At 39.7% G+C, this 18,762-nt stretch overlaps 1 protein-coding gene across 5 annotated transcripts in view; it reads left to right on the top strand.

The window, feature by feature from the left end:
* DST (dystonin) overlaps positions 1-18,762 on the top strand; it is a 313,438-nt gene that overhangs the window by 219,975 nt on the left and 74,701 nt on the right. For all 5 annotated transcript variants that reach the window (XM_075145250.1, XM_075145248.1, XM_075145253.1 and 2 more), the window contains 8 exons: positions 453-609; positions 875-1,001; positions 3,626-3,688; positions 4,707-4,942; positions 6,609-6,738; positions 8,297-8,496; positions 9,932-10,427; positions 11,400-12,874. In XM_075145250.1, the coding sequence (XP_075001351.1) occupies positions 453-609; positions 875-1,001; positions 3,626-3,688; positions 4,707-4,942; positions 6,609-6,738; positions 8,297-8,496; positions 9,932-10,427; positions 11,400-12,874 (2,884 nt within the window). The remainder of the gene's footprint in view (positions 1-452; positions 610-874; positions 1,002-3,625; positions 3,689-4,706; positions 4,943-6,608; positions 6,739-8,296; positions 8,497-9,931; positions 10,428-11,399; positions 12,875-18,762) is intronic.

Below are 18,762 nucleotides of genomic sequence, written 5' to 3'. Positions count from 1 at the left end.
CAGTTAACCACAGAGTAGAGAGAAGCTTTGTATCAAAAAAAAGAGATTCTATTTGGAAATGGCTCTGTAGTTAGTCTGTCTGGTTCAAGAGTTCTAATGTTGGCTGTAAAGACGAGTAACTCATCACAAAATTCACAGGAGTCCTGTCAGTTCTAAGAAAACCCTTCTTCTCCCCTTCTCTGATAGAATACAAATTGCTGCTTGTGCAAATTGCTTTAGCGTACCATTTGGAATCAGGCTGCAAAGGAAAACTGGAGAAATTATTAGAGCTTCCATACAAGTTACCTGTACAGCAAGACTAGATTTTCCACATTCCGCTCATACCCATAAAGTTAGTTTTTATGACTCTCTGAATTTAGGAATAGCAATATCAGATTGATAATATCTGTTGGTTTAATTATAAGAAGAGCACATTCAGTGCTCAATTTCTTTTGTTGTCTTTAATTGTCTAGAGAAGAGGATGTATCATCTTGTCAGAAACAAATGGATACTTTTGAGCTTCTTGTAGAATCATTAAAGAAATGGATAAAAGAGACAACAGAACGAATTCCAGCAGCGGAACCCTCTCTGAATACAGAGGAGTTAAAGAAACCTTTGGAAGATACACTGGTAAGACATTGTAGATGAGAAGTGAAATATGGCTGAAGGGAATAGGGCATCTATTAGTAACATAAAAGTACAGACTTAAGGGGTAGACAGTTACAGTAATTGGGACTAGGGCGCTTGCAGTCTACATTTACATTCCCATTTCCTTTGCATGTTTGGATATATTGCAGGGGATTCCCAAGTAGCAAGGTTGTTCCTTTCTCTATGCTAAATCTTTTAAGTCTGAAATCAGTTTTGTAATGAACAAATGACTATTTTTCTTAATCAGAATTTAAAAGATGAATGGACATTAAAAGCACCTGAACTGCAGAAAATGAATAGCAGAGGAACATTGCTGTGTAATCTAATTGCTGCTGTGACTTCTCCTGCCAAACTGAGAGCAGTTGCAAAATCAGGTATGCATTCGTATAATCAGGTAAGCCTAACATTTCAGGAGCTTTTAAAACCTTTAAGACAAAACTTAAAATATTTCACCCTTGGATTAGCTTTCTGAATATTATGGCTTGTGAGAAGTCAATTAGCCATGTCTGTTCTGACCATCATGTGCTGTGACTATCATTTAAACTGTCTAACTGCTGTAGTAATTCAGTACACATTCTGATTGCTTTACACTGCCAAAATAGCATAAAAGCGCTTTGATGTAAATGATTAACAGGTCCTAAAGCTGTTACTTCAGTATGTAATTCCCAGATAATGAACAAAATGAACAGTATCACGGTTGCCTTCACCTCATCCCAGAAAAATTCTGATAATGAGAAACTGACTTATTCTGATCGGTGTTCAGTGCTTCACATATCAACCAAGTCTGCAAGTAGGACAAATACAAACCGTGCTTTTGCAAACACTGATGTACCTGCACACCTTTGCTGCCACAGAGAGACCTCTTTCATGGCCACAAGGCTATTGTGTGTGACGCCAAACAAACTCATAAAGGTTTGCAGAGTCATGGAGTTTTTGTTAGAAGAGTGACGAGGACATGATTTATCTAAAAAGTGAGTCTAGCTGAACCTTCTCATCCCAATATGATAGCATAATTAATGCTAGTCAATATTTTAGTTAAAACAACAGCACGGAACGGAATCCATTCCATATCCCAGCATGACTTTCCTGGGCCAAAATGTGTTTCCAGTCTGGAGTTTCAGCTAAATCCTTTTTATCCATAATCTGATTTTAAAGACAGCAAATCTATTTCCATGATTTTCTGTACTCTAGTGTTTAAATATTAATTTGTTTTACAGAAACTAGTAATTCTGCTAAGTATCATTCAAGCCATAGTTTAAGGCATGTGGTACCTAGGGTGTTTTGATGGCCATAAGCACATTTTCAGTCAGTTCTTGAACTGACTAGGTCTGGAAATAAATTCAAGTGTGTTGGCCTTCATTGGTCGTCTGCAAAGGACTGGGAGGATGGGGACTGCCAGAGGGATACCTATTTGGCAAGAGTAGAACACTTTCTTTCTCACATCTCTTTGTATTAGCTGCCTCTGGTTTCATTCTTGTTTGAATTTTAAAGAAAAATCTTTCAAAGAACATTTTGGAACCTTATTGAGATATTTGGGCTCCTTCCTCTGCCCCTTTCTCTACTCCTATGCATCTAGATAGAAAAAGGATTAAATAACTAGCATATAAAAGCAGCTGTAATCCTCCAGACTAGTGTATTCACCCTCCTAGACAAGAGCTGTACTGTGTATCACTTAATCACAGTTATAAATACTGGAGTCCAGCTAATAGAGCATGAAGATTTACAAGGCCCTGGCTGGGGCCTGTGACTTCTCTTACCTGGTTAGTTTTCTCTTGCCATCCTCCAGTTGCCGCTAAAGTGGTCCTCACTGTCCAGCTGGGACTGTGGGGTAGATGCATAGCCTTTTCCAAGGCAGCCGTTAATCTTTCTCTGTTAATTGCTCATCTGGGAGTACGTATGTGCAGGAGAGCGGGAAACTGTTATTCTTGCAGTTCTCTGTGGCTTGACCGCGTGCCCCAACTCTGTGGTCTGACAGGGTTTTACAAAGCCTGTGTAGCCCTGGTTCCAGAGGCTTTGAAATTATGTTTAATTAGTAGGGCTGCCTGGGTGAGTGGCTGCCTCTGAGTGACAATAAGGACTTCAGGTATAACAGTAAGGACTCCACATTGCAATCCCTGTCATGGAGCACGTGCTCAAGTCTTGCTCATAACAAGATAGGGAGGGATTCGTCTGGTTGGTATCAAGAGCTTTTTGTGCAGAGGTATGGTGCTGCTAAATCATAGAATCGTTTAGGTTGGAAAAGACTCTTAAGATCATTGAGTCCAACCGTTAACCTACTACTGCCAAGTCCACCACTAAACCATGTCCCTAAGCGACACGTCTACATGTCTTTTACATACTTCCAGGAATGGTGACTCAACCAGTTCCCTGATGGGTAAAGGTGTCCTGAGTAAGCAGTGCCTTTGGTTGTGGTGTCTGCGATGACTACTTTGGGCTTCTTTGCTGTTTAATGCTTAGTGCTCTCCTCAGAGTCTCAGTGTTTGCCAGCTAGCCCTCTCCCAGGCCATACCCAGACACGAGTGGGTAAAACCGTGTTCTCAGTAGACAGTAGGGAGCAGGTTCCTTTTGCGAAGAGGAAGGAAGTGATGTTAGCCATATGGATGTGAGTAGGCCTCACAGTTAGGGCATAGACCTTTGACCACTGTAGCTGTTTATTTAGCATAGTATTGTGAGCAGTAGGACTGCTTATACATCATGCATATGTGCATACTTACATGTGCATCCATGTGCACACCCACCCACTATGCATATGCTGTGCATATGTGGTACCACTTACAGTACTAGCTGGCTGGAGCAGCTTGAAACATAAAACAACCTTAAAATATATGAAACAGTTTAAATAAAATATTAAAATATTTGCTATTACAAGGTTAGTATTCAGGTATTTCTTTAATGTTACAATGAGAGCTATGTATCGTGTTGTTTTAAAGAGGAAATGCAGTGATGGGTTTTTGGTGGGAAAAGGTCCAGAAAAGCATGGGTCTCTCTTGATCCACAGGTGGCACAATGTTAAATGGTGAAGGAGGAGCTCCAGGAACTCAGGATTTCCTGAAAAATAAAGGTCAGTAAAAATTTCAGGATGTGATTAAAAAAATGTACTTGCCAATTACTGTTAAATATGTAAGTATTTTTTAAATGTTGTATATAAATGTGCTTGTAGCAGTCACTACTAGTCTGAAATTTCACATCACCATTATGTAAAGAAACTACATTGACCAGGACATGATACTAAAATTAATTGTAAAAATACCTGCCTTCGATATTTTCTTGGAAGACAGATCAAATCTGGCTGTGTTTTCTAAATCAATATGTACTATTATAAATGTATACAGGGATAACTATTTTAATATAATGCATGGCTTTTGAGAAGATTCTAATATGTGTGTATGTAGTTTGAAACTTTTTAACACCCACTAGCATTCACAACATGCACATACACAAACATACATATACAAAGACACCCATTTTTACATAGATTTGTATCACTGTTTGTGACCAACCCCTTTACAGAAACAAAGGAAGTTACGTAGGCACTTTATATGTGCTTATGGATGGCCACTTACCACGTCCCAAGTCTGCAGTGTCCATTCTCCTAAATTACAGTCTACTTAGTACACAGTCTGCCTGCTCTGCTCTCTCAGTGATAAAACACATTTATAATGGTACATGAATGTGAGCAAAATATTATTGCAGTGATGTTAGGCTGTTATATAAGTAACTGAACTGCTGTCCAGTGTGTTCAACTTTTTGTCATGGAACTGTTGCTTAAAATATTAAAATAACAATGTGTAGAAAGATTGTAAGGTATTTGTGGTATTTGTATACCTGTGTGTATTAAAGTAATGATTTCTGTGAAATGAGAAGCTCTTGCAAATAGGAATTTATATTAGGTCATTCAGATGCAGTGTTACCACATTTAGAGAAAACTGCAAATTACTCTAACACGTTCAGTGACTTCTTACTTGGGGGACTATTAGCTGTTGTAACTCAGAGTACTGTTTAGAAGTTCTTGAAGTCTAAGTATTGTTTCAAGGGCTTGTAACCTCTAACATAGTCTTTGTGCATCTCTCCTGTTACAGAACTGACAACTGTTCAACAAGCCATGTCTGATGTAAATCACAGTTACGAAGATTTGGGTGTTTTATTGAAGGAAAAGATTTCAGCACTAGAAAGCATGCTTTCAAAAATGCAGAATATTCAGGAAGAATCGACCTCAGTGATGCAGTGGTTGCAAAAAATGGACAAAACTGCATCAGATTGGGAAACTGCTCCAACTGATAGTGAAGCAGTTAAAGCCCAAGTTGAGCAACATAAGGTATTTTGTGCCTTCAAAAAAATACTTTTTCTTGCAGTTATTGAGGAAATTCTATTTGAACAACTGATATCTAAGCCTAGCTTAATGTTGCAGAGAGTATTTAAATGATCCTAGTAAGCATGCCAGTCAGGCTTAGAGCAAATCTGGCAAGCTGTGTCAGTGGAGTAAAAGGAGCACTGTGTCAGAGAGAAGGAGTTGTGCAGGTTAGAAAATAAGAATTTTGGTGGCCAGTTTAAATAGGTGAGGCTATATTGAATATGCAGTAAACTTTTTTGATCTTCTTAGTAGTTTAGAGATAAATACTGGCTTGCTTCAAAGATCTGAAGGGCTATATCTATCCAAAAGCTGTTTCTGCAGCTGCTGGTTCACTGAGACTCCACAGACCTCCCGGTCTCTGCAGCTGCAGCGGCTTATGTCTGTTCCAAGGCAGCGTTTCTCTTCAGCAGCCATGTCATGCTTGTTAAGTTATATAGCTGCACAGCAGTCTCCTCCCCCCTTTTAAATTGATGAGAAAACCACTGAATCAGCAGTAAGCTTCTGTCCTGTTTCAGCATTGGAGACATATGCTTCTTTAGCAATGAAGGACAATATTTACACACGTAAAGGTTCATCTATAAAGGGAAATGTAATGGATAGGAAAAATTCTTTCCTTGCCTGTGACTGTGGATAAAGAAGGACAGAATTTGATTCAACTGAGGTACTTCTTTTATATTTGGCGGGTCACCCTTAAAAATTAACCTGAACAACTACTAACTTTCCTCAGGCTTGGATAACATTCAGTCCTAAAACTCAGACTGAATGTGGGAGAAAAGTAGCACCTTATTTTTTAACAGAGAATGTGCAAAGCTAACATGACCATCTTACCCCCCCTGTAGTAATGGAAGAGTATTCATAGATAGTTGGAAAACTGAGCAAGCGCTCAGGCAAGAGTCATCCTTCTGATGCAGTTGGACCTTTTACTAAAAGTTCTACATCAAGCACAGGTCTGTTATTTTAGTGGGTTTTGGATAATTAAAATGCAGCTCCTGGGGCAAGCTTTGTCACTTAAGAATATTCATGTAAGAGCCCTTTGCCAGACATGAGGACTGTTCACTTCTGTCTGCAAGAACAGCATGAATTAGGAATTGCTGGGCCAGTCTCCTGCTACGTCCACACTTTAAGCTATAGTGCTCTTTAAACTATAGTTCTAGATGACCTACAAGCAGCAGTCTATCTGTGATAGCAGGACTTACATTGAGGTAAATGAGGCCACACTGCACTCCTCTCTGTTGGTGCTAGCTGGGTTATTTCTGCTGTGAACTGTACTGTGCGATAGTCAGTTTGCCTTCTGTACAAGAACAGATTCCAAGTATATGTGAATATGATGGGACCTAGTGGATCTTATTTATCTGAATTCTTCTAGTTCTGTCACTTGTTCACATTAAACAATAATTGTTATTATTAATATAGTTTAAATCGGTCAGGTTATCTCTTCCAAAAAAAAATGACGAGCAACATATGCCATTATAAAGTGTTTTGAGATTCACAGCAGAAAGGTAGTATGTAAGTGCTAGATATTTATTGTTTATCTTCATGCTTGGCATCTCAGTATTATGGACTTCAAACTTCACACTTTACCGTTCTTCTTTAGTCTCTTATTTATTTATTTTATCACTTGAATTTGCAGCTTTTTGAAACTGAATTAAAGCAAAGTGCGAATAAAGTGCAGGAACTAAAAGACAAAGTGACAGAGCTGTTGGAGAAGAACCCTGACTCTCGTGAGGCACCCAAGTGGAAACAAATTTTGGATAAAATAGGTACTTCAGTAAAGCTGTATTATAGCTCAGACTGATTTGGAAGTTGTTTTATTATGAGTTTTTTTAATGTATTGGCAATCACCAGTAATTTTACTATCTTGCTTCTTAAATTCTGTGGAAATAACTCCTTTTGTAACAGTGTAGATCTGGAGTAATTCTACTGATGTCCATGGGCTTTGAATTTATATCAATGCAACTGAGAGAGGCTATAGCTTGACTCCCTGTTTGAGAGGGCTTTATCTTTTTCGAAGTGTGGCTATGGTCAGTTATTGCTCCAGATACATATGTTGTTCTTCTTACAAAATATAACAAAGTTAGTTAATTCTAATTTCATGTAAAGAACAGTTTGAGTTGTTGGTAATGTTTTTCTGCATGCTTTTTTCCCCATGCACTAGTGCCTTTTGTCATTTTGTGATTTTGGTGGCTTTTTGCCATTTTCTAAAACTGATTCCATAATTTTTGCCAAAAAAAAAATGAAGATAACCATGTTTGGACAATAGATTTTGAGATACTGCAGTACATAATTGTCATGAGCTTTTAAAAATTATTCTTAGGTTTGTCATATTATAAATAAATCATAGCTTAATCTTTTTCATGCTGATAGGCATTTCTATAGCTACACCAATAGTAATTTTAAAGCTGAGAATTTTTCCGATCTGTCCTGTTTGTAAGTGAAACTCTGAAAAGTTTAAGTAGCAGATAAGGTCTCCAAGAGAACTTGAGTAGTGTTGAAAGGGAATTAATACAGACTGAGCAGAGGTCAAAGACAGTGAAGTGGCAAAAGAAACTGAAAAAACACGGGTAAAATTCAGGGACAAGGAGAGTTAGCAAAATATCAGGACTGACTGAGCAAGCACTGACAGTATCACAGACGGAAGAGGGAAGTTACAAGACTGTAAGACTCAATGGCTGCTCTGGAAGCCACTTGCTAGCCATAAATGGGGCTAGGTGTGAACCTAAGCTCACACAGCATCTCTGAAATACCTGTGTACAGAAGTATTCTCATTGCCTATCATTAGGTACCTGGTTTAGATGTCTAAATGAGGCAGTTAATCTTCACAGGCTCTTAATACAGACATTTGAAAGAGTGTGCTCCTTCAGAGGGCTGTTCAGAGTGGAAGCCTAAATTAGGGCTTCTGCTTACCCTTGGAAAAGTATCTGTTTCTTTTTATTGAATAAGGAGGAAGATTTGTCTATCTAAATCAGGCACCCAAGTTATAACGGAATATAGCCCCTTTGGCTTTTATGTCATTTGAGGCTGAAGCCTAAATTTGGTGGTATTTCGTTTAGTAATATTCTAATCCAATTTTATTACACAGTGTATATTCATTACTCTAAAAATTCTGCACGTGGCTGTGCTAAACTGCAGACCTTGATCCAAGTGTATATGGATCTGACTGTTAAAAGATGTATTTTCCGAGTGACTGCAGTAAGGCATCTGGAGTTAATCAGCAAGAAGCCTTATTAGAGAGCTCTGTTTATGTTTCGTATATAGTCTGCTGTCTGACAAACCATCTGCTAGAACATGCATGCAATATGTTAACATTATCATTGTTAGATTCCAAATGGAAAGAGCTCAATCAAGTTACATCTGAGAGACAACAAACACTGGAGGAGTCTTCAAATTACCTGACCCAGTTCCAGACAGCAGAAGCTCAGTTAAAGCACTGGCTTGTAGAAAAGGAGCTAATGGTCAGCGTGCTGGGACCGCTATCAATTGATCCTAATATGCTGAATACACAAAAGCAACAGGTTCAGGTGAGTCATGCCAACATGCATTATTGATTTAAATTTCTTCTGCTTTCTTGCTATTAGCAAAAAAGTACTATTTTGCATTTAGATAGAGTACAGCACAATTAGTATGAGCTCTTACATTTGTTTATTACCAAGTATCAGCTTAAGTCATACTTGACTACAGTAATTACAAGAAAAAAATTATCAGAAGAGTGAAGAGAGATCAGAACAGCTAAAGAAAAAAAATATTGAGGAGATACTGATCATCTGATACATTTTTATGTTTTGACCATACTGTGGTTTCTCTTTCATTCTCAAGTCGAATGAAAATGTTCCTTTGAAGTTTTATTAATTTGAGTGTGTATGTAACATTTTATGGTCAGTCCTCATATACAGTCTATGCTGTAGCTAGCTTTTTGAGATTTTGTTCACTTGACTGTGCCAGTAGCTAATAAAAATATGAAGGCAAGTGAAATGCAGTACTGTGAATAGATAATGCGGCCAAGAATGTGAAAGACAGAAGAAAAAGTATAATGAAAAAGTGGAGTAGTTTACTTACAGAAGTACAGCAAACTGCAGACAAAAGAAACAAAAGTTAAATCAGACAAAGTTGCAGAAACTAGAAATTTTTACTTCAAACATTTCTGTTGCTGCTGGTTATTTTAAACTGTGATGAGAAACATTTTTATTTTGCAAAAATATTATTAAAGCTGGCATATCAATATTGATCAAAATGAAGTGTTTAAAACATGAACTATGTTATAATGCTATGTGAAAATGACTTAATATTGGTTTGTAAGTGCTTCAAAAATCTAGAAAGCTGGCATAAGACTATCATGTATCACTGAACAGTCCTTAAAAGTTAAACTTAATCGACTTAAAAAGAAAGGGTTTGGAATGTTGTGTAAAGTAAATGATATTTGTCCCTTTTGCTGCAAGCACTATGACTTACTGTCAAAAAAAATAATACTGGGAACCAGTGATGCAAACTTTAAAGATCTTACAGTACACATTCAGTCATTTTGTGAATTATCCAAATATTCTCTCTGCTATAATAATACATTGCAATATTATGTCAGAATACACCTTCTTTGAAGTTCTGTCTTAAGACAAATATCGAAACTGTCTAAGAAAGAAGACACTGCTTGAAACTAAACAGCGATTATTTTACTTGGTACAGTTACTTAATTACTATAGTATTGACAGAATTCATTGTTTACTTGTATCTGCTGATTGAATTTCTATTAGATGATCTGTAAATTAACCTCATTTTTTCTGGTTCTTTGATGTAAATGCTTGGAAACAACACAGTTTATGTGTAGAAGCCGCAATTATTTCACTGGCTTTTAAACTTGGAGATTGATTAGAGAGCTTAGCTACAACAAATTCTACATTAGTTTTGTCAGAAGCTTCTTTTTTTCATGAGGTAAATGCTTTTTAAATTTTTCTTTCTTCCCAGATTCTGCTCAAAGAGTTTGACACCAGAAAGCCACAATACGAGCAGTTAACTATGGCTGGTGAAGGGATTCTGAAGAGACCTGGTGAACATTCACCCTCCCATGAAATTGTAAAAGAGCAACTGGCAGCTGTGGCACAGAAATGGGACAGTCTAACTGGCCAACTGAGGAACAGATGTGACCGAATTGACCAAGCCATTGTGAAAAGCACAGAGTATCAAAGTCTACTCAGAAGTCTGTCTGATAAGCTAAGTGCCTTGGATAGCAAACTGAACAGCAGCCTGGCTGTGAGTACACAACCTGATGCTGTGAAACAACAACTGGAAATTGCTAGAGAAATGAAGGAGGAAATAGAACAGGAAATGAAGAATATAAATGCAGCTCAAGCTCTTTGTGAAGAGCTGTCAACGCTGGTTGGAGAAGAGTATTTGAAAGCAGAACTTACGAGACAGTTAGATGGCATCTTAAAATCATTTAAGGATATTGAGCAAAAATCAGGTTAGTATTTATTTAAAGAAAAATAGTAACTAAGGCATAAAGTAAAGCATATAGTTTCATTTGTCTTTATAGAGATGTTGAGTCAGCTGAGCCTAATGCCAGCTCTCCATCCAGTCCAACCTCTAAGCATTTGTACATTAGAATTTAGGAGAGTCCCCATACCTTGAAAAGGTAAAAACAATACTTGGGATCTCTAGTAAACAGTTTGGGAGACAATTTGAAGCACAATAGCAGGGCTGCTTTTCTCATCTCTTCCTCGGGTACATCTTCATTGAATTAGAATACCAAAAGAGGATGCTGTTCATTGAGCTACCTAACTGCATAGGTGCAAAGTGTAGGCCAAAATTGTAATTTTTAGGCAAGCACCAGTTAATGGCTTGGTGAAACTCAGTGGTAATTGTATAATACTGCTTGTGACAAAAGAGGGCCGGTAGTCTGCAGCCTTCCCTTACCCTGTGAACAACAGAACTGAGCAAGTAATACACTGCAAGTAATATCACACTTTGTTCTCCCTAACAGCCTCAGTTTTAGTTTTTTAATTTCCTGTGGCGACAAGGAACTTCAGAGGATCTCCGTAAGAACTCACATTGCCTGCAGGCCATGAGTTAGACACTGCTAGGCTAGATTACTTAATATTCCCTGAGCTTACACTTCATAGTACCATGAAACACAACTGTGTTTTTTACCCCTGGAATCTGCTTGAAATGGGATTCATGTAGACACAGATTGGCTAAGCTCACCTCATTTGATTCATGTCCAAATGCCTTCACTGCTCTGCTGTAGTACAGGCACAAGTCTGTCCCTTGCAAGAAACTTGATAGGCTTGGTTGTTCCAGTCGAACACCACATACTAAGGACCAGCTTTCCTTACATTAATGATCATTCATAATAGAAACAATATTAATTATTATTTTTTCACTGAATACTAGCAGGTTCTGATAATGAACCTCTGTGCTGTCGTCCTTTTTGTAGATAACCACGTTCAGCAGCTTCAGTCAGCGTATGCCGCTTCTCATCAGTTCCAGCAAATGTCTGAGGACTTTCAGGCCTGGCTAGGCAAAAAGAAAGAAGAGCTGAACCAGGCTCGTCCTGTATCAGCCAAACTTGATGCCTTGCAATCACTAATTGAAGAACACAAAGATTTTAAGAAGACCATGACCGATCAGATTAGTTCATATGAAAGAATTGTTGCAGAAGGAGAAAGCATCTTGCAGAAGACTCAAGGAGCTGACAGAGCAGCATTACAATCCCAAATTGCCATACTGAGAAGTAACTGGGATGAAATGAATAAGCAGGTAAAAGAAAGGCATGATAAATTAACAGATTGTCTGGAGAAAGCGCTCAAATACAAGCAGCATGTAGAAAATCTGCAACCATGGATAGAGAAATGCAAAAGCAACTTGTGTGAATTAAAAGTAGGCATAAACCCTGTTGAAATAGAGAATTCTATTGTTCAGGTGAAGGCCTGGCAGAAGGACCTGGATAAACACCATGGGATGGTGGAGCTATTAAATAATACTGCTGAAAGTTTGCTCAGTGCAAGTCAAACAGATAAAGAAATTGTTCAAGAAGAAACTAAGGTGCTGAATCAGAAAGTGAATGTGGTCACAGAACAATTACATAAGAAGAGAGAGTGCTTGGAAAATACAGCGCAAAGGCTGAAGGAGTTTCAGGAATCATCCAGGGAAACTGAAAAACAACTTAAAAGTGCCAAAGAGCATCTGGAAGCTCACGACTTGCTTGGACCTCAGTCATTCAGTAACAAACACCTGACGATGATGCAGGCCCAGCAGAAAGCCTTGCAGGCTTTAAAGCCTCATGTTGATTTAGCCAAAAAGCTTGCCCAAGACCTGGTGGTAGAAGCTTCTGATTCAGCAGGTGTTTCTGACCTTTTGCTCCAAGCTGAATCTTTGGAGCGAGAATATACTGCAGTGAACCAGCAGGTTGAAGATAGGTGCTCGTTCTTAGAGACAAAACTTCAGGGAATTGGCCATTTCCAAAACAGCATCCGAGAGATGTTCTCTCAGTTTGCAGAGTTTGATGATGAACTTGATAGCATGGCTCCTGTGGGGAGAGCTCTCGAGGTGCTGCAATCACAGAGAGAGGACATAAAACGTTTCCTGAAAAAGCTGGAGGATCTTATCATGAATAATGAAAATGCTAATAAAAACTGTAAAATGATGCTAGCTACAGAAGCTGAAGCTTCTCCTGATCTTGTTGGTATAAAAAGAGACTTGGAAGCTTTAAATAAACAGTGCAACAAGCTACTAGACAGAGCAAAAGCCAGGGAAGATCAAGTGGAGGGTACTGTTGGCCGTGTTGAGGAGTTTTACAGGAAGCTAGAAGAATTCTCCAGTCTGCTTGGGAGAGCTGAAGAACATGAAGAGTCACAAGGTCCTGTTGGAATGGAAACAGAGACTATTAATCAGCAGCTGAATACATTCAAGGTAGGAAGATTTCTTTCTTACTACTATAAAGTATTTTACCACAATGCAATTTTATTAAATACCATTGTGAAAGGGTTTGGTTAAGTGCAGATCTTGGAGGAGTCTTGTTTCACAGCAGTCAGTTCTACCTGCATGCTTTTTATCTGTTTGAAATGGGATATCTTCTCGTGGTCCGGAGAAGCTTTCCTTTGCTACGGCTTGGCAGACATTGGTAACTTTGCATCCCGGCTCACGGTTCCTGCACCCCAGTTCCCTCTTCACCTCTCTTCACTATCTTCTTTCCATATGTGATCCGTCTACCTTTTCTGTTTTTGAGGACTGCATATTGTCTCTATTCTGATGTCCATGTATTACACAAACTTTATTCTTTGCTGTGGTGTGAGTTTTAGACTCCAGTGTTCACATACCAGCCCATATTCACTTTGCTCGTCTGAGTAGTTTAGTTTTTTTTCACATGGGTATAGGCATCAGCATATGTAGGTTTAAGACCTTATCTTTTGCCATTTTCTGTTCTGATACACTGGCCAGTTTTACCTCACTGAATCCCACCCTTACCTAGAAACATCCTAGTAAGAAGAAATCAGGGTAAAATAAACCCCCTTTTATATTGGGAGTTCACTGTAGCATCCTTATCCAAAATGTACTTCGGAGCTTCTGTGCTGAATCAGAAGGTGAATGTGGTCACAGAACAACTACATAAGATGAGAGAGTGCTTGGAAAATATGGCACAAAGGCTGAAGGAGTTTCAGGAATCATCCGCGGAAACTGAAAAACAACTTAAAAGTGCCAGTTAGCAATCCTTATCCAGCTCAAACAAATATATTGCAGTGATAGTGGGTGTAAATTGTGCTTTGGTGCTGAAGTGAAGTACAGAAATTTGCTTGTTTTAGGTTACAATAAATGAATTTCCAGTGCTCGCTGGAAAGGTTTATAAATCCTACAGATGTAAGCAGTGTTTGAAAAAAATCATAAATCTCCTAATGGCTATATAGTAGCACTGAATATTCTGTGCTGCTTTGGTTTCATTTCAATCTAATATTGATTCAAATGTTTGTATGACTTGTACATTAGTTCACAGTTAATCATAAAAACAAACCTTCATAACAGGATTTGATAAACTATGCTCTTAAAAAGATGACCTTGGGAAAAAGTCATTACATGCTTGGCCCAACAGAGGGTGCATTTTGCTTTTTTAAACTAAGCCGTATTAGAAAGGAGAACTAAAACTGAAAACTTTAATCTGAGAATTTCAGATGCAAGTTGCTATGAGTTTTGATGATCTTTCAGAATGCATAAATAGAGACAAAAATCTTGAACAAATAGTTACATTATGAGGAGATTCCATTAGACTGGGAGGATTAAAATTGTATGCCAGTCTGTCCTAACAAGTCTATCTCAATTTAAAAGAGAAACAAATGGCTTTTCTTTGTATATGGATAGTAAAACACACTTTGGATATCAGAAAATAGCTAAACCTCCTGCTATGATTGCTCTTGCTTACGCTGACTGTACAGGATTTCAGCTGTAGCCAGTTTGGGACCTCTGATTTTACCACATTTCTTGCATTTTCAAACATTAGATGCAGCTTCAGATCTTTGTTACTATATATACTTATATCTATCTATCTATATATCTTTTTTTTGGCTACAAAGAGCAATGCTTTTAGGGGGAAGCAGCCTGATGAGCAGACGGTAGAAGAATCCCAAGTCCCTGTATGTTATCTCAGTGTTGTACTTTGCCAGGGCATTGGACAAGACACAGCAATTGTACAACTCCAGAGTGAGAGCCTTCTCTGGTCTGTGCAGACCTGTGGGGAGATAGTGTCCTTGCAACCAAAGAGCTCGTACGGTTAAAGAGACCAAAAAACCTGGAGAGGCGTAAAGGAGAATAGCAATAGCAGCATGTTTATATCCAGAAGTCTGCTCCAGGATTATATTTATATTAGATATTTATAAGCTTAGAAATGTGTTTTGCTTGCAGCAACTATTTTAGGCCATGCTTTTTCTTACGAGTGAAAACACAATGCCGTTTTCCAGGAGGTGAAAAATGATGAAAAGGTTGAAGGTGTTGTTTAAGTAAGTGAAGAGCAAATGCAGAGTGGGGAGCCTTTGAAGAAAGGAAATAGGAAGACCAGAATGGGAAGTTTTAACTAGGTGAGGGTGGTGGGTAGCAAAGGGATACTGATCAGGGGGGGATCAGGGTCAATGATTACTCTCCTAATACTCAGTGTGAGTGCTACTGGGGCATAACAAAATTACAGTAGGTAATGTACCTCTTCATACTCTTTACCCTTCCAGAGAGCAATTTTACCTGAGGCAGCAAACTGTAGACTGGCTCCCACAAATCCTGCTCCACTCGCTGTGTATTTGCTCACGTTTATGCACGTACGCAAACACACACAACCTGAAAATGTGGCTGTGGCCACAAAACCACAGTCTAGCTCCTTATGTCTTTAGCTTCTGTGGTCAAGTACAATCGACTTCTATTCCTCAAGAGTAAAGCAAAAGAGTTGTTCTTTGGTAGATGTATTTATTCACATGAAATCTTCACTCTCTTCAGGGAAGGATCTTGTGTAGTGGGCCAGAGGTGGTTTTTGTGGTTTGACCAATTTTTATGTACAAAAAGTTAGAGCTTTGTGCGCCTTCTTGGCATGACATTAAAATGCATAGTTATTTTAAAAAAATAAACACGTTTTGAGTTGTATTTTTTATATGTATACACACATATTTGTTTTATTTATATTCCTTCTTTGTAATCTACTTATTGCAGTCAGTATAGTGTTAAATTGAAAGTACTTACTGTCAGTGTTAAGCTATATTTATTTACAATGCAGATATAAAATTTGCTTTCTGTAAATGAAAATCTCCAGCGGAGTTCATTTGAAAGTAGAACCATAACTCTTACTTCACAAAGTACTCCAGGAAGAGTATAATCAAATGAAGAATTTGTCTCAATTAATATAAAACACACAAAATTAATTACTAGTTAATTCAGCTTTGTTAGACTTTTTTTTCCCCCAAACTCTGTACGCAGTGCACAGATTGGTACTAAAAGGAAATTTCAGTGAATTAGGTCTGTTGAGGTACACTGAGTCTACCACCTTTCTTCAAAAGCAAAATACAAAAGAATGGTGCAAACAGGCTGAACCAAATGCCCTGGGTTTGGGTAGCCACACGGTTCTAGGCTGTTTGCGGTAGGAGCAGTATTTACAGCTAGTTTCTCTCTGAAGTAGAGAAAGAAAAAACCCAGAAGTTGAATTATTTTACTTCTTGAAACCTTTGCACAATTCTTTGTACTGCCATTAAAAGGCATTCTTAGTAAAACTGACGTGGCACTGTTACAGCTTTCATCAGTGTATGGTTCATTTGATTTTTGCTTTTATTTTTGGAACAAAAGTAGATGTAGTCATTAGAGGTTGCCTTCTAATTGGCCTTTATGGGAATTTTTAGCCAGCCTGAGTATTCCTGCCAATGAGCTTGAACTAAGATTTTAATTGGCTTATGTTAGTTGTGTAGAGGGTGTCTGTCCTCTGATTTTCACTTTGAAGGCAGATAAGGTTGAAAGAATAATCAGAGGTTTCTCTTTATGCTCAGTAAGAAATTAAAAGTGTTGCATTTCTCATGCGCTGGTTTACAAACCCTGGAATAAGATACTAACCTTCCTTGGAATTTACTACAGTTAGGGTCTGTGTTGAAAAGCAAAGGAAAAATAAGCAACTGTTTGAACTTTTTTTTTAAGTACTGCATTTCAAAGTGACTGATGCGTCATATGAAAGTCTTCAGTAGATACAGTGAAAAATGGTAACATTTTTAAAATGTTAGTAAAATCATTTTGCTGTTGAACAAATACAGACCAATTTCAGTTATGTAATTCCCCTATAAAATGGTGCAGCACTCTTTGAATTCAGTAAGGATCTGTTTGTGGGTGTTTTGGGTGAGAATAACCACGGAGGACCTCAAAAAATGCTTTTCTCATCTTTACCATTATAGCATATATTCTCAACTAGAGAATCCAGAGGTATCTGTTTGGCATAATTTTAATATGTTATGGCTGCTCACCGTAGAGGAGGAAGAGAGAATTTGTCTCACATGACTTCAGTATTTTGATATGTAGCTGTGTATCAAGTAAATCAATAAACAAAAGTGTGGTGTGTTTGTATTTCTTGCATACAGTGTATCCTGCTTGCTGTTGAACTCAGAAAGCTCCAGCTGATTGTAGTTAATGCCCTATGTTAAGTATTAGCACTAAGTGCCATATGCTGTCCTTAAACTGAGGTCCGAATTGTCACTGTAACCGATGGCTGCTGTCACACAAGCAGCGCAGGTCTCTGGTCATTAGGGATATGGTTTCCACTGGTGCAGAGCAGCTTGGTCACGACAGCTTCTCCTTTACTGTTGGCGAGTCACCTGTGAGTCTCCCAACCCTTCACCCACATGATTATGAGCTAGAAGTGTAGGTGCACAGTGTTGAACAGTATTTAAAAGCTGTAAATGTCCAAAACGTGAATTTGTCCTGTTAGGCTGCTTTTGCGCCGCTCTAAGTCCCATGAAAAAGTTTTCCAAATACAGATACTTTTTTCCAACATTTTAATGATTCTTTCGGTGGGAGCGGGGTGGCTTGGCTCTGCCACGTTCCTTGGACGGTGGCTGTCCTGTCAGACGACACCACCCTAAGCTGTTGCCTCAGAGCCAGGAACCGAGGCTGAAGAGAATCAAAACTGGACGGAACGTCTCTCTTTGCATGTCAAATGGAGTAATATGGAACTATTCCAAGACCTAATCACTCAAGATGAGTTTGGGGGATTTTTAAAATAATACACAAACTTTCAATTTAACTTTCGTGTAGACGGCTTTATCAGATGGGGTCATCGGGTGCGGACGGTGATTAAAAGGAATGCGGATCGTTACCAGAATTTCTCTCAGGAAGGCCAGCCGGCGGGAGCGGTGTCGGCTCACCTTACCGAGCCGCGCCCTGCCTGCCGTCTCGGAGGGGGCAATCCGGCTCAGGAGCAGCGTGCCGCCAGGCTCCTGCCCCTGCTGGCTCCTCCAGCCCTAACGAGCGGGCTGAGGCGTGCGTGATGTCACCGCCAGGCGGGCGGCGAGGCCTCCCGCCGCCTGCCCCCGCCTGCCCCCCGCCGCCGCAGCCCTGCCCGCCGCACGGCACCGGCAGAACGACGAGCGAGCAGTGAAGGCGCAGGGGGCTGAGGAGATAAGGAGGCGGCGGGGAGAGGGGAGCCCCCAGAGCGGCGCTCCGGGAGCGGGTGGGCCGGTGGCAGATGGTGCCTGAAGAGCGAAACGAGGCGTTTCTTGCAGCTCGGCGCTGGGAGGGCGCCGCCGGCCCGCAGGAAAGCGGGGCGAGCTGGAGAGCTGGACGGCTTCGCCGGGCGGTACGCGCCGGCGCTCGCTGAGGGGGTTTCCCTCCTTCGATGCCTTCTTCGCAGCTGCGCTTCACAAATGAGGAGGAAGGAGCGGGGGCAGCCCACTAGCTGCTGCTTGTAGTCGGGACCTGCCGAATGTAAACCTGCCGTGCCTTCGGGGGAGCACGCCACGCTTGCTCTGCTTTGCAGTTGCCTTAAACAGCTCTCCAGGATGGTATTGGGAGAATCGGTCTAAACCATTTGTTTTCCGACTGTCTGCTCGAAGGACGCATTGGCTTGGCTGCTAGAAAGTGATGTTTTCCTGTGGGACTTGTGGAGGCACCACGGACAAGCCTGGTACAAGAGGAGGATAAGCTGCCTTTTGGATCAAGGTTGTTTATAGCTACTGCCAAAAAAGTAAAGGGCTGCTTTATTATTTTTACTGTTCTGGATTTAACTTATTCTCCCCCTGCCCCCCCCCGCAAGATTTTCTCCGTGCCTTGGTCTGGACCAACACAGCCACTGTGGATTC

The sequence above is a fragment of the Calonectris borealis genome, chromosome 3 (assembly GCF_964195595.1).
Source record: "Calonectris borealis chromosome 3, bCalBor7.hap1.2, whole genome shotgun sequence".
Lineage (NCBI taxonomy): Eukaryota > Metazoa > Chordata > Aves > Procellariiformes > Procellariidae > Calonectris > Calonectris borealis.
The sequence above is the reverse complement of the archived record's forward strand: the minus strand, read 5'-3'. Positions and strand labels throughout refer to the sequence as shown.